The sequence below is a fragment of the Molothrus ater genome, chromosome 2, assembly GCF_012460135.2.
Source record: "Molothrus ater isolate BHLD 08-10-18 breed brown headed cowbird chromosome 2, BPBGC_Mater_1.1, whole genome shotgun sequence".
In the NCBI taxonomy this organism is placed as follows: Eukaryota; Metazoa; Chordata; class Aves; order Passeriformes; family Icteridae; genus Molothrus; species Molothrus ater.
In genome coordinates, this window is record NC_050479.2 from 16,676,111 (window position 1) to 16,700,886 (window position 24,776).

Consider the following 24,776-nt stretch of genomic DNA (forward strand, 5'->3'; position numbering starts at 1 on the left):
GCCCTGCCAGCCCCATCCCCTGAACCCCCTTACTGGGCAGGGGAAGCAGAGTGTCCCACCAGAGCCACGTCCCCAGTCCTGCTCAGCGCTGGCTCCTGTGTGACACCCACACCCGCAGTGCTGCTGGCCTGGGTCTGACTCGCCAGCTGTGCCCTGTGGCCCTGGCAGTGGCCCCTGCTGGGCAGGGAGCAGCTCACAGCAGAGCCCTGTGCTGCTGTGCCCCAGCTGCTCAGGCTGCTCCCTGACACCAAGTGCAGCAAACACCTCTTCATTCCTTAGGTCACCTCCAGCGATCCGCAGCACCTGGCAGTGAATCCTCAGTGCCTCCTGCCAGCCCTGTTCTATACCTTGAATAAAGACTAACACAGAAACTGATCCCACTGCATAAACAAGGCCTCATCTACTAATTCATCAGTTTAAAGGACTGTCTTAAAAATTTTACTCAATTCCTACCCTTTCCTGGAAAGCTGTTTTGAATAACTCACACACAGCTGTAATTGACAAGTCAAGTCCAGAATAGTTTGCTTTGCTTTACAGTTAATGCAGTCTAAATTTCAAAATCATCTCACCTCAATCTCTTAAAGCCCTAGCTCTTCAAAGGACATCAGAAGAATTTTTTTAGATGAAACTGTACTTGAACTGTAGATTCATGATGCAAGAAACACTTAAAACACACATATGTAGTCAAAGAGCTATATGGCAGTTTTATTTGTAAAATACTTAATTCCTAACAGCAAAATACTTTAATTGTACTTTATAAAAGTTAGCAAAATTTCATACATTTGAAACAGAAACAATTCTACTTCAATTTTCTTTTCAAGTTGGAAGCTATAGGTATGCACCACACTTAACAGATTTCAGAACATGTCATTCAATAAATATTTCCTTCCACCATTAAAATCTGTGAAGGGCAGTGAAAACAATTCATAAAACTACTGAAAAAATATAAGCATTTTTGTCTTTTTCTGAGGTTTGGAACTAGTAATATCTATACACAACAAAGTTCTTGGCATTTACAACAAGGACTGTATAGCAAGTAACAGAAGAGTTTGTTAATAGTACACCAGAACAACCAAATTTGCAGTACAACATTTCTACCAAAAGAAAATCAGAAATTCAGTCTGTTTCTTGAATCCTACAGAGGACTTCTGCAAGGAGGTGGCAGAAGGAACTTAAATTACCAACTGATTTCATATTTATAAGGCCATTGCATATCCTAAGTTGCAATTAAAAATCTGGTCCTATACCCTGTACAATAAAGACTGTCTGTTATGAACAGAAGTTGAAGTGAGAATGAGTAAATTCACTGTTTTATTCTATTACTAACAAATAAACTATGAAACCTTTGTCTTGGAGAGGACAGATTTAGTTAAATCTAATTCTGCTATGTACAAGTGTCATTTTGGAAGCCACAGTTTCCACAACTCTCAGAGGTAAAATCCACTCCTTATGCCAGCCTTCCAAGAAGTTTTATTCTGTGAAGAAATTGGACCTCTGAGACTGCACTCAGACCCAACACAAGCAACAAGGCAAGCTCACACAGTCAGCCAGTGCAGACACTGCAAGGACTGTGTGACATGCTGGAAAACATGGAACAAAAAGGGTCACACCAACTGCAAGGAGTGCAACAAGGGCCAGGGCTGGGCTCTGCACCTGGAACAGGGCAGCCCTGGCTGCATGCATCAGCTGGGGAATGAGAAGCTGGAGAGCAGCTATGGAAAGGGTCCTGGACGTCCTGGCTGATAGCAGCTTGAGTATCAGTCAGGAATGCCCTGTCAGCAAGGAGGGTCAGCTGGGTCTTGGGGGGCATCAAGCACAGCCTGCCAGCTGGGAGAGGGAGGGAATTGTCCTGCTCTGCTCTGGGGCAGCCTCACCTCAAGTGCCGGGGACAGTTTTAGGCACCACAATATAAGAAACACATTCAGCTATTTGAGAGTGTCCAGGGGAGGGCCATGAGGATGGTGAAGGGTCTAGAGGAGAAACTATGAGGAGCAGCTGAGGTCACTTGGTTTTTGCCAGACTGGAGGAGACTGAGGGAAGACCTCATTGTGGGTCTTCAACATCCTCCCAAGGGGAAGAGGAGGGGCAGGTACTGATCTCTTCCCTCTTATGAGCAGTGACAGGACCCGAGGGAATGGCCTGAAGGTGTAGCAGGAGAGGTTTGGGTGGGATATCAGGAAAAGGTGGTGTTGTTCTATTTCTAGAGTCCCATACTGTTATTATCAGATTTCTAAAGTCCCATACCTCCTCAGTGTATTCTCATGGCTGCAGATCTTCACAGCACAGACTCCTTCTTCTGCATGCTGTTTTCTCTCAGGTCAGGGCTCCTTCAAGGCTCTCCCTGACTGGCTAACCAGCCCCCTTTTATCCCAGTTGTCTTCCTTGGTCACAGCTGCAGCCCAATTAAGGACATGGCAGCTGCAGCCCATCAAGGGCAACCGGGACTTCTGGGGCAAAGCCTCTATACAGATATTCAAGTACAATACATTTCCTCTACTATAAAAAAGTTCTTCACTCAGTGGGTAGCTGGGCACTAGCAAAGGTTCCCAGGGAAGTGGTCACATCACCAAGCCTGACAGAGTTCAAGAACAATGCTCTCAGGCACATGGTGTCATTTTTGGGGATGATCCTATGCACTGTCAGGAGTTGGACTTGATGATCCTGATATGTCACTTACAACTCAGCATATTTTATGATTCTATGATTGCTTCCTTTGTTGAAACAAACAAACAAAAAACCTCCAAATAACAAAGAAACTACCCAACAAAAAAAACCCATTAACTTCTGTACAGTTACTGCTGTTGAATTCTAACTTACAAATTAAACTGAGCGAGATGTGAAATTGAATATATATGGTAATTAATTCTTTATTTTTAGAAGTTCAACCTCCAAGTGATTTTGAAAATTAGCTTGTTAAAATTAGTTAGTTTGCTATTTTTTAAAAATATATACCTTAATGCACTAATAAATCTTAGTCTTGCGTAGACACAAAGGAAAGGCAAGGGCATGAACATTTATTATTGACAGGTGCTTTTCTGGGCCTCATACACCTACAACAAGGGATTTGCTAAAATTTTGAAGCCTTAGCTACAGTAACCATGGGATAGTGAAGTTCAGGACCCTGAAGAAGTATTTTCCTTAAATTTCATTAAGAAAAACTAGAACCAACCATTGGATTGTGGGTTTTTTTGTCCTTTTAGTAGAGCTAAATCAGTGCAGAGCAGTATAAGTGATGTCTTGAGAGGCTACCTGGAACAGAGGCTAGACATTATCAAAGGAACAAAGTAGGTATTTATTAAAAGGCCTTCAAAGGATGCACCTTGGGCAGTACAAGAGCCTGGCCAAGGCTACACCCAAGATGGATGATGGGTCAGGAGTTTTCACACTTTTATAAGTTTTGGTCAATTTACATACTGGAGTTAATTGTCCAATTACAGCTTCAGGTTATGAAGTTTCATCCTCCCAGACTGCTCTCCTCAATTCACTGCTGTTTAAACCTTTTGGGCCTGAAGCTGCGATGGTGTCCTTGGTTCCCAGGCTGGAAAAGGATTGTTTTGTCTAACTAAACTGTGAAGAGAACCTGCTGACACTTTATATCAAGTTCAGAGTTATGTACTCATGCAGTACAGAATCTCAAAAATATGAAAGCTAAAACTTAAGGCATCATTCCCCCATACATTACCAGATGTACTTACATTGCTGTCTGCCTCTTACCCTGCAAAAAACACTGATATAGGAGGCAAAAATGTGAGAGATCATACAATCATCAAGGTTGGAAAAGAAGATCATCAAGTCCAGATAAAACAAGTTACCTAAATGAAATTAAAACTATTTTCTCCTTTCTGATATTTTCACTGAAGATATCCAATTGTCAAAGCAAATTTCATTCCTCATACATAATAAGATAATTTAGCTGGCAGTGATTCACCCTCCAAGGAGGACCACTCTTTCCTCTCCTCTTTTCCATCTGCTTCTGCTGAACTGATGCACAGTGCATCTTTTCTAACCAGATTAATCTTTCAGATTCAATGAATCATGAGAAGAAGATGCTTTTAGGAGAGACCACATTGCAAATGCTACAGGGAACACTGAAAATAATTTCTGAGGAGCACAAACACTACTTATGCAAAGAATTAGGGCTCCCAAGCCTTCTGCTGATTTTGGTCTCACAAAGTGATGCTATTTAGTGCTGCTGACAACTCAGTTGAATAGGACAGCTTGATATTACAGGCTTCTACACAGAGTTAATAAAAACCTGCTAAATTAAGATTTGAGGCAGCTGCTAGAGAGCTTCAATCTGAGAGATGCTTTCCGCTGGCTTTGCGGCTGTGGGATCCTCTGGGGGACTCTGCACTCGGGGCTCTCTGGCGCGTTCCAGTCGTGGCCTTTTTGAGCTCGTGTCTGAGACTGCGGATTGTGCTGTTTATGGCAGCCACGCACGCCTTCCAATCAAATCCACTTTCATTGAGATCAAAGGATGGAAAATTCTCTTGAAGAAAGTCTAAAAATAAACAAGTATGTAATAGTGAGTTAGCAATTATTTAGGTAAGCTGTGTACTCTTTCTGGATGTAATTAAGGTAAAACAAGGGCATGCTACCAAACCAGGACAGTTAGACATATTACAAGCCTCGAAAAGCAAAGCAGGGCAGATATTGCTTTCCCCTTTCTGTTATATTTGAAAATGAGTAAAAAAAGGTCTAAACACAAAAACAAAATATGAAAAGAAAACGTGACCATGTGTGTTGTTTTGATCTTTTGAAGTGCTGAGTAACTTCAGCTTCTAATGTGGTCAGCTAGCAAAGACAAATCTTGGGCTCCATTTCAGAATGACCAGAATTAGGCAGGACCAAGCTCTCCTTCAGAGGATCTCTGGCAACTATATTCACTAAAATTAGTCACACCAGTTCAGCATAACACAGATGTACAGAACAACAGTGACAGAAAAATTGTGAGAGCTCATTCCTTACCATAATGCAAGTAAGATCAGTAAACAAACACTTGAGTTTGGTAGGAATGACAAAAAAGGTAGGACTATAGTACCTTTCTTTCCTTCCATGAGTAAAATTGGTAATTTAAAACCAAAATTAAAATTGGTTTTTAAAGTTATTGAGGAGTGATTGTCCTGCTGAGTTGAATTACATGTTTTCTCTTAACAACCTGGTAAGTCTTAAATAAACACCAAAAAGCAACTCTCATCTGTAATTTCAAATCAAAGCAATATTGCTTCTCCTTCTCTGATTAACATCTAGATTTACCTTCATAGTAGAAAGAAAGGTATAGCTAGTAGATACTGTGTCAGCTTTCTCTAACACATACCAGCAAATAAAAATCTCATATAGTATCATTGCTTACAGTTAAAATTTTAACTTGAAGTTACAAATCTGGAAACCCATTTTTCCAGAAAAACTTTGGTGTGAAGGAAGAAAGTAACTGAGATAAAAACTTGTTCTCTTGCAGTTCACTCTGCTCCAGAAGGAGAGGTGAAAGGGAGAGTAAGTGTGCCTTAGGATGCTCCTGTTTTAAACTATGCTGACAAAGGATAGCTGCTGGCTGAAGCAGCAGACAGGCTCTCCTTGCTTCCATCCCCAGCAGTAAATTCAAGAATATTTGACCTCAGAGGAACAGCAGAGAACTGGAATTCTTCAAGGTCTACAGAGCCTTTGTACATGGTCCACTAAACAGCTTTTAAAGTTATGTCTTTTCTTTGACCAAAATTGACCAGTTCTGGGGATTATTGTAAGGCTATGCAGGGCTCCTTCCTGCTCTGCAGGGTAACATTCATGGAGCTGGTGCTGCCATCCAGTCAGGCTGTGTTAAAGGAAACAGGGGCAGGGACTGTCCTATGGCTCCAGAGCCAAGTGACAAGGTCTGGCTGCAACCACAACACACAGGATTTGTCTCTCATCTGCTCTCTGGCCCACATGGTGTTCTGCAGTCCTAAGACACACTTACTACATCTTTTGAATGCTTCTTAAGCTCAAAATGTCAAGAAATAAAATATGTCTACATGTCTATATATATGTGTGTGTGTATATATATATATATATAAAGTGGAGATGTTTAAGTGGCAAAGTTTCCCAGGCTAATGCTTGCCATACTGGAAATGGTTTCTGGCATGCTCTGTCTGTCCCTCAAGCTATGCCCAGCCATCACCCCAGAGGGTGTGAGTCACAGCTCCATTTCATTGAGCATGAACACTGTTCCCTTAGATGCAGTCCTCCTTCCCCAGTTCTCTCCCCCATCCCAGTGGGTAGGCAGGGGAACAGGACAGGGAGGAAGAAGGTGAGCAAGCAGCTGTGTTTAGCTACCTGATAGGTTAAAACACAACAGCTGCTAAATTCCACTTCATAAACTCTCCTTGTTTCCAATCTCTAAATATGGCTTTTTTTCTGCAGGGCTCAGTTATGAATTCCCAGCTTAGCCCAACTCAGATCTCCTAAGTGTCAAGATGGACTCCTGTGTGCTTGCAGAAGGCTGCTCTTAAAGATCTGTCAACTTTCCTGAGCTTCTCTCCTATTCACAGCTGTCTCTCACAAGCTCCCATCTGTGACTTTCCCAAACATGTCAAAGTATGCTCTCCCAAGCTACAGAGCCTGTAGTCAGACCCTTCTTACTCTACTTAGGACCTTAGGGCCCATGATTTCATAATCTCTACAGGCAATGCCACCACCAATTATCATAGAAGAACCCTTTTTGTGAAGAAAGCCATAACCTGCTGTACATGACATCTCTGTCCTCTGCTTCATCTACACAGTCCCAATATCAAGAAATTATCTCTGATGTCCTCCAGAATCCTCAGGCACTGCTCCCATCTCCCACTGCATTGCTCTTTCAAGCCAATGTCGAGACAATTGAGTTTTCCCATACAAACCAGGTTCATCATCTGGAGAATTTCTTGAGCTACTAAAATATAACTTTATCTACTTCCTCTCAATTTGTTTCACTGCTTGCAGAAATGCCTGTAAGAATATTTTCACAGAATAATTTCTGAAGTTCTATGCTTTGTTCATAGAATACAAAGTTAATACTCTTACCAGTTTCCCTCCGTTATGATTTAACAGAGATTTTCTTACTTACCTCTGAGAGCATTAATTTTATTGGAATCCAGTGGGCTCATGCCACGATCAAGACTACCATAGACGTTGCTTTTCACCAGCACCTCTTCAGGGAACATGTGACGAATCAGGAAGCGAGCTGACAGCTCTGGCCGCGTCTTCCCCTTGGCGACGTAAATGACCGAGAAAGGCAACTGAACATTGCGCCATGGGCTCCCAAGAGGTTCTAGAGGAGATGTCATGGAGGGAGGAGAGATATGTTACTCATCCGACACTGACCATGCCTCAAAGTGGCTGTATTAAATCAAAACTGGCACAAAAAGCTCACCTGGAAACTACTCTACTTGCTTGGAAAGACCAAAGCAAAGCCGTAACACTACAGCTACTGCTAACATGAAACATGTTGCAGACATGTGGCCAAGCAGCCAGAACACCTGGTTTACAACCACAAACAGTACTTCTGATATGTCTTCAGCAAGGCAAGCTGCATTATTAATTATTGCTTTCTAACTTGTTTCATCTCAGGTGAAAAGATGATGCTTTTCCAAGTAAGTAAGTAAGTAAATAAAACTTCTGCTATTTCAGTGGTGTTTAGATTCTGCAAGCAGAAAAAGAGTGAATATTTTTCAACTGTTTCCACCTCACTTCACTGCAAACATTAATAAGAGAAAATGCAAAACTTTTAGTACATACAGAGGTCTGTGGGATCTGACTAACAAATCTTGGGCGCAGGAACAGATCTGAAACAACCCTAAAGTGACCCTAATTGAATAAATTACTTCCAACAGCAACTAATCTCAGCCCATTTTCCTTGAGGGTCTCTAAGCATCACATGCTGTACACGAATTTTTTCCTCAATGCATTTGTGTATTGAACACTTACATTAAAAAAGTGAAAATATAAAGGCTGCTTTAAGATTTTTATTGTCCTAAAGAGTCAGTTTTGCAGGAAGGTGTGCTTTTTCTTCTGAAATTGCAATTCCATTCCATAGATATTTTGAGCTAGCTTACTTTTTAAAGTATTATATATTTATTAACCAAATAAAAGAAAAAAGCCAGGACAACTGAACAGAGTAACTGAAGCTGAACTTCCCAATGTCACAGCAGATATGCATTATGGGATTCTGGTAGATGCAAACATATATTCTGTTAGCCAGATATAATGCCCTTGCTCATTCCCAAAAAGACTTAGTATGTGTACACCAAACAACTGCCTTAAGAGAAAAAGAAGACTCACATAGTTCAGAAAATCCCTTTACTATGCAATCATACCTACAGAACCATTGTTTGCCTCTCATTGACTATTTAAAATGTAACAAGCAATGCCAGAACACAAAAAATTTCTTTGTTTACCCATAGGTTCCAAAGACTGTTGTTTTCTGACTGAAGATGTGTGGAGAGCTTCTGGAAACTTATCCAATTCTGAATTCTGCAACATGTCAATTGTGGAGCCAGTCATTTTCTGAGAATTTTGTGAATTGTTTCCACTATCTTCATTATCATGTAAATCTACACAATGAGATGTATCAGGAGCATCAGACACTTTTTCTTTCCCCTCAGTTTTCTGCTGAAACATTTAATAAGGTTAGTACACACACTGAGAGAAGCCTACCAGTTTTCTAATTGGTGTTCCAGTTTACTTCACATTTAGTATAAATCAGATTTCAGATCTTTGCAATATAGTTACTCCTGAATTTCTATCATGAAAACTACCAATAAAACAGTTAATAATTCTACAAAGATGTGCACAGAGCATATTAGAAGTAAGTATAGTTGGAGGTGTTTTGGGAGTAATGTTTCAGTCAATATAAAACTGAAATGCATAGCTGAATATATCTTAAAAAAAAGCCTGCGAAAACAAGCACTAAGAGCTATTTGTTTAAACTCTCAATCAAATTTGACACTACTTCTGGGCAACATTTGCAGTGCTTTCCTTATAGTATCCTATGTATCTACACTTCTTAACTGAACTCTGGACATAGAAGCAGGAAGAGGCAAAGCAGAAAGCAGTGTATTCCAGTGTTCCCCACATGGAACCAGTGCTGCAGTCAGCATGCCTGTGCTGAGCAACACAGATACAGAACCCAAGGAATTTCCAATACAGCACTTGTACCATGAGCAGGTCAAATAATTAATCAGAGAAAAAAGTGCAAACTTAGTACTTAATAACTCATCACCTTTGCTTTGGTTTCGGAGCGTAAGGAGCGGATCATAGAATTGACATTTGTGATACAGGTTTTCCAGTCTTTTCCACGCTCACTCAAATCATAGGTTGGAAAGTTAGTTGCAAGAAACTCTGCATATAAAATACAGAAAATGTTTGAAGCATCACTACAAAGCCCAGTATCTAGAAGTATCCTAATTTACAAAGAGAGAGAAAGCTAACTAATGCTTCATATGTTTACTGTTCTCCATTTACAAGCTTCAGACTTCCGTCGATAAATAAAGATAATAAACTCATGTTTTGAAAATAACCAGCATTATGAATTCAAGATGTTCTGTGATAAATTTTGAGATGTTGTGAATAATGCTTCTATTATATTTAATATTTCCTAGTAGAATTAGGGGAAATATGTGATTTATCATACTAACTTTTAGAAAACCCCCCAAACCAACACCACCACCATCCCCTGCAAAAGAACAGACGCAGGGTAAAGCTGTTGCTGCAACTATTTCACATGGCTTATATAATCTCACACTCAATTTTAACCCTTTAACACATACATGCCATGCTGTGTAAATGACTTGACATTTATTAAAAAAATCCCCCTCCATCTTCACCACTTCTCACTCAACATAAAGAGTGTTTCAAAAACACCAGTTAATGTTTGTCCCAAGTATACCATGGCCATGAACCAACCCAAATCAACCAAACAAAAAACCACTGACAAAATCCATGGCACACACAAACACAAAATGAACTGCAATTAAAAATCTAGAGAGAGCAAGCATGACTGATGAACACAATGTACATAAAACAAGAAGAAATTTGAATAGTTTCATTTAAATTGAGGAAAAATGAACATTGAGAATTACAAAGCAGGACTTTCAAAACAAAAGGACACTGCAGAGTGGAGCACATCCACTGCAGCATTTATCTGCTCACCAGCTGTCAGACAGCAATTAGCCAGAAACATACAGAAAAGGACTCCTTTTAAGTTCAAAACTTTGTTAAGTACGAAAGAAGTAAATCTGTGCATTTTGAAAGGTACCAAACCTCTTATTGCAGCAATTTTGTTTGGATCCAGTGTCCTGCGCCCCCGTGCACTCGCTCCCATAACGCTGCACAGTAAAGTTTTCTTGGGGAACAAGACACGAACCAAGTGGCGCGCTGCGTACTTGGGTTTAGTCTTTTGCCGTGCCTTCACCAAATGGTTTCCAAGAACTTTCACATTTCTTGCTGGGTCACCAACAAATTCTTTTGTAAAACAAAAACATTCAAAGAAAAAATAATTTAAAATCCCAAACGAGTTGTTAAAAACAGAACATTTTTTCAAACTCTTTCTCTTGGCTCTCAGTGTATGTTCTCTACTACAGTTAATTTTACTATGTATTACTACTTATCCTTGCTCTTACAAAAGCAGCTTTAAATTGGAATGATAACAGAAGTAACTTTTTGATTCACTTTAACCACCAGCATAACTGATATCAAAACACCCAAGAAAATACATCAGACACCCAATTGTCCACAATGTTCACAGTGGCCTATTTTACATATGTGCAGATACCAGGTATGTTTTCAAGACGCTGACTTATAAAGAGTGGCACATCCATACACAGAACTGCTAAAATACAAACTGTTTACAAATTTTTAGATAGATATCTGAATATTTCACCTAATATTCATGCAGCTCTTCAGCTGTACAAATGTATTTTTTAGACCAAAAGCAAAGAAGTCATAGCTCAGCCTTGCATATAAATCAGGGCATTTACACTTTAGAAAGGCATTAGTTTTTAATACATGGTGCTATTGGATATGTGTATTATAATGCAATGATCTATAGAATTCTTGTTTTTCTTTGGAATTAAGTATTTTGAAAGAAACCAAACACTGGAGGATTTGAGTAAAAAAAGGTGTATAGAAAGGATAGAATAAGGAAGGATAGAAAGGATAAAATCCCACACAAGAAGAAAACAGGTATTTCATTCACACATATCAGGCAAGCTTTAGTGGCAATTTATTTGCCTCCTCCAACACATGGGCAGCATGCTCATTATACACAGAATGAAAAAAGGTTACATTAAGAGAGAAAAAGAGAGCCCAGAGTTAAAAGAACCCAAAGCACCTACTGTAAACCAGACATTTTCTTAGCCTTTGTTTCTGCATACTTATCACAAAGGCACTCACCAAAGCTAGGATTGATGAGGACTGAAGAAGATGGCAGTTCTTCACTAACATTCACATCCTCAGATGCATTTCTGTAGCTCAACTCCACAGCATTATTTTCCTGACTGGGCTCAGATGGTGCTGGCATCGATGGTGATGCCACGGGTGAAGATGCAATGTTGACAGTACTTTCCACAATACTGGGAGCAAGATTTGATTGTGGTGAAAGGTCAGGCATCCCACTAGTTGCTGTGTATGATGAATGTAATGAATGTGTAGAAACTATAGTGGGGAGTGGTGGGCTCTGCCTTCCAACAGGCTGCTGAGATTCGAGCTGAAAACTCTGCGGGGCATGTTTTACCTTGGAATTGACTTGGACGTGGCCATTTGGTAAAGCAACCCTTACAACTGGGCTATGCCTTCCCTGGCCTGATGAAGAACGATGAAGGCTTAAATCTCTTTCCATGTGTTTGGGTACTCTGATTTTTCCTGAAGGCAAATGACTGGAACTTCTGTATGTAAATCCAACTGGTTTCTGCAAACGTGATTCAGAAAACAATTAAAAGGTTAAATTAGACATAGCTGATAATTTTGGGGGGGTTTTTTAGCAAATCAGGAAAACTAGATTTTTGTTATGATGCTATTAGCAGCATACTCTTCCTTGAAGTAGTCTCTGTCATCAACTCAGAGCTACAATGTTTTAGCCTTCACGCTACTATCTTCTACTCTCATTTGTATCTGCAACACTAACAGTTTATCTGGTCAGCCTCAATGTTTCTCAATTTTTTTTTTCACCTGGGGGGAGGGGGGAACCACTTTCTAGACCTCTATTAAAAAGTAAATAGGCAAAATAAAATTTAAAATTTTTCAGTCATTGACTGATGAATTTTCAAGGAATGTGTCCACTGCCCTGCTAGCTCCTTTCAAACAAGAAAAAACCCAAACGCCTTCTCTTCTTTCTTTACTTGTTAGCTGAAAACATTAAATATTCAGATCTCATCTACAATGAAGATTCCAAAGAGACTGAGATGGACAAACTGAGAGATGGGCTATGTTTTCCATCACTTCAAGTATTTTTATTAGAAAGCATACAGCATGCATTCTAGTTCAATACACAAGTCACTGAGCAGGAGCCACCAAATGAAGATGATACATGTGGATTTGTTTTTCTTATTTTGTTTAATTTTGGTGGTTTTGTGTGTTTCTTTAAAGAAATCTCATTATATTTCATTTGCATTTGACAAGATCAGTTTGTTCCCTGAACCTCATGGTTTTGGATGAGTAGCCAGCACAAGCTTGGAGTTGACAATAAAAATACATACTAAATAAAACCTAGTTTCCTACTGATAGCTGGCAGGTGTGAGAAATCCAGCTCCACCCACCCTTAAAGCAAATGGCCTTACTGCTGTCTTGACATCTCCTGACAGCACAATCATCTCTGTCACATTAAATGCTTTGTAGTGTGGATGACAAAAAAAGTTATTACGGATTTTATAACCTTTTCAAAAACTATCTGTTATGCTTTCCTTTTAAAGATCATTGTTACAAGTACTAAAATTGTGTCTCCTTAGTTAACACTAGATTGACCATTTAGGAACAAAATGAATACTGTGTACTCAATATCAAACATTATTAAAAATGTATAAAGGGGAGTCTCCATTAAAAATAAATTCTATACTGTAATGGATATGACAACATACTGTTCACATCTAAAGTTCAATAAGCCAATTGAACCAACCTGACTGATGCTTAAACTCTCTTCTAACTGCAGAAACCAGTGAGACAACACACCACATGTTGCAAAGGTGCAACAGCAATATACTGAAGTTTAAGATGCACCTACACAATTCACTTCTGTTCATGCCAATACAAATAGAATTTTACAGCATCTATCACAGCATCCTGAATTTGATGGGAGTCACTGCCAATTTGTGGTCACCAGTCAGTAACACAGGAAACTGAAGCTGGCATATAATCAGAAATCTCAAGTAATTGAATTGAAATCGATTCCAAGTCTACTATTTTGCTCCTTATTTCAACCTTAGTGAAATGATTGGGATTTTTAAAATAAGCAGCAGAGGAAATTAGAGAATTAAAGCAAAAATAAACATCTTAGGTCTTTAATACTCACAGGTTTGAGCAAGAATGGCTTTATACGAGTATGCTGCATTTCTGAGACCTTACGATGAAGCAGGTCAAATTTTTTATCCAGCTTCTGAATGGCATCATACATGGCCTGTCAACAAATATAAAACTGAAAATAGCACTGTTTCACAAGAACTCAACCTAAACCTGAAGAAACCGAGAAAGTTCAATTAAAAGCTGAACTCCCTCCTCAAAACTTAGCCAACTTCCTTCCACAGCACTGCTGAATCGTAAGGAGACTTACAAGACATTAACACTTGGCTACAAATCACTTACAAATTGACTTCCATTAAGCATGGCCTGAATGACTCCAGTCACACAAGTGCTCACCTGAATAAAGATGGGATGCTTTTAATTTTTAGTGTAGTTATTTTCAATTTTGCTAGCTACTGCCTCAGAAATCAAAAGGAAAGAACTTACAAAACCAACACTAGGAGGATTTTTGGCAAGCAACATGTACATTCAATAGCTGGGTGTGTATCACAGCCATATCTTTCCCATGTCTGTGAAATTCCTCCCAATAACTAAACTTGACATTTTGTATTAAAGCTTAATATTTGAAAATTATTCTTATGAAAAGTTCAGAGAATATGAAAGAGCTTAGTTTTACTTTGAAAATATTGTAGTGATGTGGGCAATTAACAAGCATATAACTGGAAAGGATCACGTCACTGGTTGTCAAGTTCATAAAACAACTCTTCTCGAAGTTTAGCTAAAATTGTTTGAACACCATTTCAGATATAAAGGGAAAAATAAATACCTGGCAATAACTGAGGACCTCCATAAGAGGATTCTGTTGATATCCAGTATAAGAAGCTTCAGATAAAATGCTTTCCTTTTTCATTAAAATAATAATTAAATATAAAAAAGAAAAAAAAAGGAGAAAAAAAAACAGTGTTAGGTACTGATATATACACGGACTTAAGATATCATATTAAGCAAGTAAATCCCAACTTCAAATCTCCCATGGTACTTCAGCCTACCCCAAAACATGCATCCCCCAAAGCAGCTTTTCAAAGTCAGTCAAACAAAAGAAAATTCACTTACACATTCATAGTCTGGTTCATACTCATAAATGACACTGTCACTATCTTCATATTCTTCTTCCCTGGTTCTCATCTGGGAAATAACATAATTAACATTTAATATTTTGAAAAGTTAAAGAATTCTCCCAGGAATCCAACTTGGACACTTTTGGTTGCAGCTATAATTCCCTCCTTTGGCTATATGAGGGCCCAAGAAAACAAGACGTACCAGAGTCATTTATGTACTGGTGTGTTAAGGAAACTTTCCTGTCTGACCATGCAGGAGACACTCTGGTGGTCACCCAGGGACTGTAACTGCTGGCACTGAAGCCCCTTTGCAGTGGGTGGCTCAGGGGCCCTACCTGACTCCCTACATACTCTACTTTCACAGTCAAAGCTTCCTTACCAGCTTGACCCTGGATCTGCCATAGCAGACTCTCAGACCTCTGCTTTCTTCAAGTAATTTTACCATGGTACAAGAAGAGGACATATATGTGTGTGTGTATATATATACACACACACATATATATATATATCTATATATATACCTGTGTATATATGTATATATATACATCTATATATACACGTGTGTATATATATACGTGTATATACATGCATATAAATGAAAAATAATGTGCATTTTTGTTTACTCTAAGGCAGAACTTTCTCATCTAACTAAATGTACTATAGAGCCAAACTTATGCAATTACAGAATCATGGAATCACTTAGATTGGAAAAGACCTCTTTTTACAGCTTCTGCTTTCAGTTATACCCTCTGAGTCCAAATTATGAAACTTCAGTGGGTATAACTGAAAGCAGAAGCTGTAAAAAATTTCTAGAAGAGGCAATTTCCTCACGGTTTGCAAACTGCTTTTAAGCAGAAAGAAAGCAGCAAGAATGGTGCCACCACCTGGACAATCCTGGCATTTTCCTTTTACTGGATGGACGCCAATCCCATCCACCACTAGCCACAGATTTACAGCGTCTGCTGGTCGTGCTTTCTTTTTTTTTTTTTAACTACTCAGGTTTTGTTCTAGAAAAGGAAGGGAGGGGGGTAGGTGATACTTCTGTTTTGTTTACAACAGGCAGAATTCAGTGACTGGTAAAATTTTGGAGATTATTCTGGGAGTTACTGAAAAACACCTGAAGGACAACCGAGTCATCAGTCAGAGCCAGCACGGCTTCAGAAGGGTGAAGTCCTCCTTGTCAAAGTTAAATTCCTTTTATGACAAGATGACCCACCCAGCTGGTCAAGGAAGTCAGTTGATGCAATCAGTTTGGATTTCAATAAAGCTTTTGATACTGCCTCTCACAGGATCCTCTGGACAAAATGTCCAGCACAGAGTTGTTTAAACACATCACAGCTTGAGTGAGCAATTGGCTCAAGAGCCAGGCACAAAGCGTTACAGGGAATGGGATGACATCAGACTGGGCACCTGTCACTAGTGGGGCTCTGCAGGGCTCCATCCTGGGCCCTGTGCTCCTCAACATCTTCAAAAATGATGTGGACATAGGACACATTTATGAGTGTGGACACACTCATAAATTATGTGGACATAAATGATGTGGACACAAAATTTTCTGACGACACTAAGCTGGGAGGAGCCGTTGACTCCCCTGAAGGTGTAGAGCCCCACAGAGAGATCTGAACAAATCAGAGGCTGGGCAATCACCAACTGTATGAAGTTTAACAAGGACAGTGCTGGATTCTGCATCTGGGATGGGGCAACTCTGGATGTATGGACAACTGCAGAGTAGGAGGCTGAAGACTTGCTAGAAGCATCCATGCATAGATATCCTATCCATCTTCAGTAGGATGTCATCAAATCACCACACAGCAGTGAAAGAAAAAATATATTCCAACTGAAACTGGTCTCAAAAGGAAGGGCTATTGTTTGGTGAAACATACCACATTGTGCTCCACTACAGCAGGAGAAAGTCGCTTTCTTTTATTATGCAAAAACACAAAATCCATTTTCTCAGGGCTGTGACCATTTCCTCTCTGCATCATTGCAGAATGGCCCATTTGTGAGGCTGTTTGATCAGCAAGCACTGGCAAGCCTTCACTTCCTGTTAAACAGAAAGCAAAGCTCATCAAAAAGTTTCCCACTGCATTAAACGTTCTACTGCAGTAAAAATAGGTACAGTCACCCTTTTTTTAAATTTTTTTAAAAAATATTTGAAATCTGTTTACCAGCATAATACCAAACAGTTATTTCTTGAATAAATTTAGATCAGAAATTATAAATTCAATTTAGTATTGTTTTTTTCAAAAATAATGGTATTTTAAAAAGTGTCAGTAAAAGTAATACTGACTTTGTGAGCATAAATGGCTAAGAAAAAATTAAAATAAAAGGTGCTCTGCAGCAGGCAGGGAGAAATGAAGACCTAGATCTCTCTCTGCATGATGTTGAGCGTCCTCTGACAGCTTCTTATTGTAGACAAGAAGATACAAGACAAAAGTAGAAGAAACTCATTTGGACAGACAGAATGAGATCTGAAGGAAAGGCACTGCTCTACAAGACACTAGTCTAAGATAGTGGTTGAATAAAACCAATCAGACAGAATTTCAGTTCAAACTTCAATACTCACATTTGAGATAAACCAGTGGTGTGTTCCACTCATCTATCTCACTATACTTGATTTTAACTAGACAATATCTAATGCTAATACACCCAAAGACAATAAAACCATATTTTACCTTTTAAGAAACAACTGCTCTCATCAAGATTAATTTAATAATAATAAAATAATTACTCATGTCCTAAAACCAAGGTTAGCAACTGTCTATGACAGCTTCTTGGGCAGAAGTTTTAATTTTGGTGGGGTTGTTTGTTTATTTTCAATAACAGAGACAAAACCCAAGTAAACCATCCAAACCATCCTCCACTCCCAAATTTGTTTTTAGATGTAAACATACAACTACAGAATACTCTACTGTCAATTAGAAGAGCAAAAAGTCTAAAGGTTCTCAGAAGCACCCAACAACACTAGGAAACACATGTAACTCGTGTCTGTGAAGAGAAATACTGATGGGATTCTCTATAGAGTTAACTGGCTGAATTAAAAAAAATATCCCCCAAAGTAGTTACAGTAATTTTTCTCTCTAACTTGGTAATACTGCTACAGAACTCAATAAAGGCTCATAACAGCTGTGAAGAATTTTTGTCTGGGCCAATAAAGCACTGGGTAAGATTTCTTGAGAGACTTTGATCTTGCATGTTGAAATAAATACAGTGAATTAAAGACAATCACAATGGCTACTTACTGCTAATAATTTATCATCCTAAACAACCATCTTGCTATCATTACACATCATCATCTCCAGTACTAAGTTACACTGGATAGACTATCTAAAAACCTAATTTCTTAAGCTAGGTTCTTTCATGACATTTATTTTCCAAATTGCTTCCTAATTTATTCCTAGGTATACTTACCCTTACAAGTAAGTAAAAAGCTGTCTTCTTACAATGTAATATTTTAGCAGGCTCACCATTTATAAGGACCTTGAAAGTAATAACTAAAAGGCACTTCTCATTAAAGGCACTGCCAAGCAATTTCTATAAAGTAGCTTTCTAATAAAACGTGTTTTAAAGACGGGGGTAATATAGAAAGCACTGAATCCAAAAGCACAGGACATATGGCATTAAAACTAGCCATTAACTATCAGATCACAATAAAAATGAACAGTAATTACCATAGGCAAGTTGACTCATGTGGTGAACAGCACTGTTTGCTTCAGAGTTCTGCTGTACAGGCATGCAGCTTTGTGTGGACAGCCTGCTGTCTCCATGGTCCACAATCAGTGCTTCATCCTCCTCCTCAGTCTTCACACACAAATAATCTAATAGCAGGAAGAGAAACAGGTAAGACTGCAGGCCATTCTGCATATCAGGTGCCAAGCCCTGACACAGGACACCTAGCATCATCTCAATTGTACCACAGGATATTATAGATTTGGCTTCACTTCACCATCTAAATACAAAGTCCCTTTTACACACACACACAGGTTATAACACACACTAGAATGGAAGCAGCTTACTATTGTTTAGTTGGTGGGATTTCTGAAACTGTTCAGTACCCAGTTCTTCCTAAAGTGTCCAGCTTCAACAGGAACAGTTATAAGCCAGTAACAAGCACTTCTACAAACTCCACTGTTTATATATTCAAACATACGAAAAAAATGTATCAATCTGATCTTGAAATTTTACTGTCATAAATAAGACTTGCTTAATACACTTGAACAAATCAGTCTACAAATCCTAACTGAATACTTGGTATTCAGATCAATCCAAACATTGGCTCCCAATGCAATACTGTTTAGAAACACTGAATGGCAAATCTCCAGTAGCAGATTTTTTCCAACTAAACACCCTACCTCAGAGACAAAGAAAATTGTTTCAGAATAACTGTATTATAGTTATTACTGTTAAATCCAGTGTTTTTGTCAGGGAGGGAGTAGAATTTCTTTTTGCTGAAACAAATTAATGGAAGGAACCTTATCAAGTTAGGAAATAAAACTGAAATTCAGCCAGCACACGTGCATGACACAGGCTGTATTTTCCACATTGTCTCTGCCCTGTTCAGTGCACAGGATGGACTGAGCTCCAGGGATAAATCAGAACTGTATCAGTGGAACAGCAATCTGGGTCTCTACTCTTACATAATCAATTCATTCCAAATCCTGCTCTCTCCCAATTTCTTAAAAAGACCAAAAGGTAAGAATAAAGTTGAATTCCACAGGTCATTCAGTTTCCCCTCTGGCCAATAGTCACATCTAATTCAAAAGACATAATGCAGCAGGGTTTGGATTTGTCTGCCAATCAGATTAAGAAGCTGATGGTCTGTTCAGAAACACCCATCAACTGCTACACAGTCAAGAGCTTTGTTTACAAGTGTAAACAAAGCCAGAAAGCTACCTGGGGCAGAGCTGACCTGTACAAAGGAGTTTAGCTGAGGACACATTCTAGGATATGCTGTTTAGGCTGCCAATGGGAGAACAGTTCTTGGCCAGTTTGCATCAGCTGTATGGAAGTAAACAACAGGCTTACTCATGAACTTAATTTAGGTACAGCTTTTAGCAAAACACTTCAGTGATATTCACTGACTGAAGTTCATTGCAGGCTAACATGACTTATTAGCATGTGATGAATTATTTAACTACCTCACAGGCACAAATTTTTTTGTTGACAATCATTTAGTATTCTACCTACTTTGGGAAAGAATTAACAAAGAGTCAGTAAAAGTGCATCTGCATCTAAGCAGGAGGGATGACAATCCTCTCTGCCAATTTCCCCAGCCAGGATGCCAGATTAGTGCATGGTCTGACAAATGCCCTACTTACAGCTGGGTCTCTGCTGTCCTACAATCCTCTTTCTATCCCTAACTAGACAAAGCAATGCAAACTGTATGTTATTTATGCAACCCTAAAAAGCCCAGAATTTACCTGTATATTCATAATCTTTGCCACAGATCTCATGCCTCACTCAAATAACACTAGCAAAACAACCCTACCTGATCAGCAACTACATCACTCAAATCTACACTGAAAGAGTGATGAGTATAGAAGAGGGAAAAATCTGTGCAACTAGCAAAGACATGGCAAGGTCAAAGCAGCTCCATCTGTACTAGAGGAAGGCCAGTATGATCAGAAGTGGCTGATACTTAAAGCAAGACTTAAGTCTTCCAAACCCTCTACCACCCTCCCTTAAATAAGTTTCAAAATCAGAACTTCAACAGTGCAGTGGACTCTGAGCAGAAAGTGTTTCCAAAGCCTGCAGCTACAGCAACTCACAGCTGGAGAGTAAACATAAGCCAAAAAGAAAACTACAGATAGCAAAACCACCTCAATAAGAAAAAAAATAAACAAAACCAAAACCAAAATTACAACAGATTTCTACAATGACATGGAAGCAATGCAGCAACAAGCAGCAATCTGTAATTTTAACCTTTCAGTGATGGCCAGGATCCTCCTCATCCCCTGGCTGTTAAATTTCCATCACCCATTGCTGAACGCGGCAGCTTTCACACATAGAAAGGGAATTATTCTGTCTTCAGAACAGCATTTTTACATGAGCAGTCAAGAAACTTGAAGATCAGAATACACCACCCATTTCCAGGAAGGCCTATTAGTACGACTGGTCACACTGCAACAACAAGAAAAGCAGCCCCAAGAATGCAGACTCACCTGTTTTATACCAACCATTTCCTCCTTTCCCCAATGCATTCTAGTTGCCTGGCCTCTGAAGTCAGTGGACAAACTTAAATGTCTCTACTATAGATTTGACTACATTCATCAGCAAGAGGAATAGACAGGTGATAAAAATTATTTTGTTTATAAGACTGTTGGGAATTAAACAAAGTTTACTTATAGAATATTAGAGTATAGAATATTATTCATACCTTCAAAAACTTATGACAAGAAAAAAATCTAGCTATTTAGCCACAATCTGAAAGACACTGCAACATAGTCCTCTAAGCAATTCTAAATATTTCTGATGCTTCCTTAAGGTGCCCAGGAATAGAGAGTATTACCAAACATACATAGCACCAAACAGTATGAAATACAATTCTGACTCTCAGGTAGGAACCACAAACTGCCAAATTCTATGGATTAATTTGTACTCCTGGAGAAAAAAAAAAAAAGCCCCCAAAAAAACCCCACAAGCCATCAAGTGTTTTTTTACTTCTGACTTGGATGAAGATGCAACTGCATTTCTTGTGCCAAGTTAGTAATATATATACATTAACTCACTCCACTGACAGAAAATTTCATGACATAGATATTTAGATGTTTCCAGTATGTCTTGAAAGGAAATTATAAATTTTAAAAGTGTGGTTAAGGAAATATTTCAGGTTTACATATTTCAGACATGGCTTTTACTGTGAAGTGGATTGCACTTAGTAATACTAAATTGGCGGATTTATCCAATCATTGGATCAAGTTATCAGTTTAGGAAACCTCTGAATTTCTGTTTGAAAACTGAAGTAAGAGTCATCTAAAATTAGAAAACATAACCAAACAAATTCCTTTTCAGACTCAATGCATACTCTGAGTTATGATATAGGCTATATCTTTTTAGTGGAGTTGTAGGATAGGCTGAAAGATCAAAGTTCATAAAAAATGTGTATTGTACAGAAAGACATTTATAGACAGAGCAGTCCAGTGAAATGGCCATATTAAAAACCAAGATTGGAGATGATCTTTTTAACTTCTATTAAGATGTTTAAGTTCATCATTTAGTATTCTTTCATCAAGAGATCATCTTCCCTTCTACACAAAATCATCAAGTTGAAGCATGTCAAAGGCACTTACACTTGAATTATTTGCACCCAAAATTGTTCAACTCTGTGCCTAACCCTATACTACATTAAATTACAGCTTTTTATGCAGCTCTGTGAAGCCAAGCATCACAAAGAATTTATTTCCAGTAACCAACAGAAAGATATATTTAAAATTATTTGGGACTTGAAAATGTGTTGGTACTCAACGCCAAGAAACACTAAAACCAACCAACCAAACAACAAACTTGAATTCTTTCAAAGGCAGAATCAAAAGGAAAAACAATAAAGCTCAAAAAGCCTCTCCAGCAACTATGAATTGCATAGCAAAACAAATCAAGCAAAACAATCCCACCCAAATAAATAAAGAACTTAGCTGGGTTGAAACTAAGCCACAAAAGGAGAGACAGCCAGCCTTAACTTGGATCATGATTAGATCCCGTGCTATTTATGGCACAACACTTGTGCTAACATACACAAAAAAGTGAACATACACAAGGGAGAGCCCAGGGACACCAGTGCCTTCAGGGTTAGTCTCATCCATCACAACTCTAAGAAATCATCTGCCTATAAACTCAATTTCACTGCAGACATAATTGAGAGTTTTAAGCAGATTTATGATAATGAGAGCTAGAAGCACAGAAATAGAACCAGATCTGATGCATCAGCTGAAGTCTGAAGACAAGATGACAGACTATTTCTTTCTTTCCCCAAGTATGTTACTAATAAAACACATCACATAAGCCAGTAGAATAAGGAAGGACTTGTACTGAATCAAGGGACTTGTACTGAATTACCTGAGGAATGCTCTCACTAGTTGCAGAAACACAAATGTAAGTGATCATCAAGCATTGAATGGTAAAGGGGGGTTGATGAAAGAGATAGCTGAAAGCACCAATTAGTACTAAATCCTATCTCAACCTCTACTACAGAGTTCCTGGAGAGCGTGCAAAATCACTAAAACCTTTTCATAGAAATATAGGGATCTGGTGGGTTTCCTTAATTTTCTAAGAGTTCAGTTAGACACCTCTCTATTTCTGCAAACATTATCTCAACTCACCCACGTGAAACAGCCAGCCATGGAAACTCTGTGTAAGTCAAACCAGATTTTACAAAGATTTTTTAAATACTGCACTCAGAAAAAAATGGTAGCACTCATTTTAAATTACATCCTTGAATTTAGCATACTTCTGATTATTTTGTCCTTCCTCTAGATACATTGTCAGGGACCAGAGACACCAGAATACTCTATCAGAGATAAAAGACTTAACAGCAGCCTCTGAACACTGAAACAATTAATTTAGAGTGCTGCTGTCAGAATTTACAACAAACTAAGAAGACAACAGAAACTAATATTCAGCTCATACAAACCAATTACTATGGAGAGAAGCTAAATAATAAAGCCAGATTTCCTGTACCTTTACCTGTCATACTTAGATGACTGAGATGATAATGAAAATCAAGATAAAAACACTCTCACATAAAGACATTTTGTGTTTATTAAGACTGAACCTCATACTGCACCTTTTGATTGAACAGTATTATTAAAGTCATATCTTTTCTATTGCCAGGGACTAGCATAGGCTTAGTATTTGCTAGGATTACTGAGTTACAAAGAAAGCCAATCAGGAAACTGAAGAACTGAGGACAAAGGAGAAGCACCACCAAACACATCACTGTGCATGTTTACTTAATAAAGATTACATCACAATAATCACAATTGCTCTGCTCCCACCCTCCTGCCGTCTCAGTCCTACTCCTTTCGCTCATGTTGACACTTGCAGAACTGCACAGCCAACTGGCTGTTTCCTAATGAGAAAAGTCCCTTGAACAATGAAATCATACAAGAAAATCTGGCATCTGAGCAAGACACAACTGAAACTTCTTTAGAGGATAAGTCTGTGACAGCAGCAACCTAAATGGGCATAAACTGAGTCTGTATAAACATCACTTCTCTGAAGGGCAAGGTGAAGCACGTAACTGGCAGAAATAGAGTTGTTTAGGTCCAAAATCAAGGTGTCTGAAGTCCAAACTCGTAAGCTGCACTACGCATTGTGCCTTCTGTTAGACAACTCATTAGGTCAGGCCTCTCCCTTTAGGAGCAACATTCATCTCTCTCTTACTCAGATTTTGTATCCGAGTAACTACAGCGCTGGGGGGACCTGTCAAAGCCGAGACCTCGCTGTTCCACGGAAAAATCTCCCCAAGCTTTTGGCACTAGGCTCAGCTGCCATTTGAGGACTACAGGCAGCAAAAGCTTCCCCCACCATCAACACTGCAACTAAGGCAACCAAGCTGTGGCTGTGCCACACTATTCTGAGCAGAGCTTCCCCGCGAGTCCTGTCCCCGGAGCACGCATTCCCGGGGAGAGCCCCGGGCCGCGCCGGGCCCGCACGCCCTGGGAGGAGAACAGGCGCAGCCTCGCCCGCCATGAGCCGCGCCGGCGCTGACGCGACGGCGACGGGCAGGAGCGGCAGCCAATGGCAGCGCCGGCCGCGCGGGAACGGGCGAATAGCCACGGGCGCGGTGGGCGTGGCGCGGCCGGCTCGGCAGCGGGCGTTGGGGCTGTTGCAAACGATGAGGGAGCGTTCCCCGCGCCGCGGCGGCGCCGCGTCCTTCCCAACCCCCTCGGCGGGGCGAGCCGCCGGGCCGGGAGCCTTACCCTCCTCAGACATGGCTTGCTGGGGCGGCTGAGCGCGGCGTCCTCCTCGGGCGGGCGGCGGAGCGAGCGGGGCTCGGGTACCGGCAGGTGTGGCCGGAATGCGGCGTTGGAAACGGAAGCGGCTTCTCCGACGTGAGCAAGAAACTGTTTTGGAGCAGTGCGGCTGCGCGCTGGGCGCGGGGGCGCGCCCGGGAAACGGGAGCGCGGGGCGGTGCCGCCTGCTCCTTCAGCAGCCATGCAGTGGTCCTCCAGCCAGCGAGCCAGCCAAATGGGCAGCCGA

At 39.8% G+C, this 24,776-nt stretch overlaps 1 protein-coding gene across 3 annotated transcripts; it reads right to left on the reverse strand.

The window, feature by feature from the left end:
- Nucleotides 1-679: 679 nt before the first annotated feature.
- BEND2 (BEN domain containing 2) lies at nt 680-24,628 on the reverse strand. 3 transcript variants are annotated; one of them, XM_036394073.2, is made up of 12 exons: nt 24,497-24,628; nt 18,251-18,397; nt 16,463-16,623; nt 14,575-14,646; nt 14,288-14,362; nt 13,514-13,618; nt 11,404-11,917; nt 10,273-10,473; nt 9,233-9,351; nt 8,409-8,484; nt 7,079-7,282; nt 680-4,501 (listed from the first exon to the last, which is right to left on the reverse strand). In XM_036394073.2, the coding sequence occupies exons 1-12, from the start codon at nt 24,507-24,509 to the stop codon at nt 4,293-4,295; spliced, it is 1,896 nt and encodes a 631-aa protein (XP_036249966.1). In that variant the 5' UTR covers nt 24,510-24,628; the 3' UTR covers nt 680-4,292. The 3 variants fall into 3 exon arrangements, with proteins under 3 accessions (XP_036249966.1, XP_036249959.1, XP_036249950.1); XM_036394066.2 differs by having other exon boundaries at nt 8,409-8,619; XM_036394057.2 differs by having other exon boundaries at nt 8,409-8,622.
- Nucleotides 24,629-24,776: the final 148 nt, after the last annotated feature.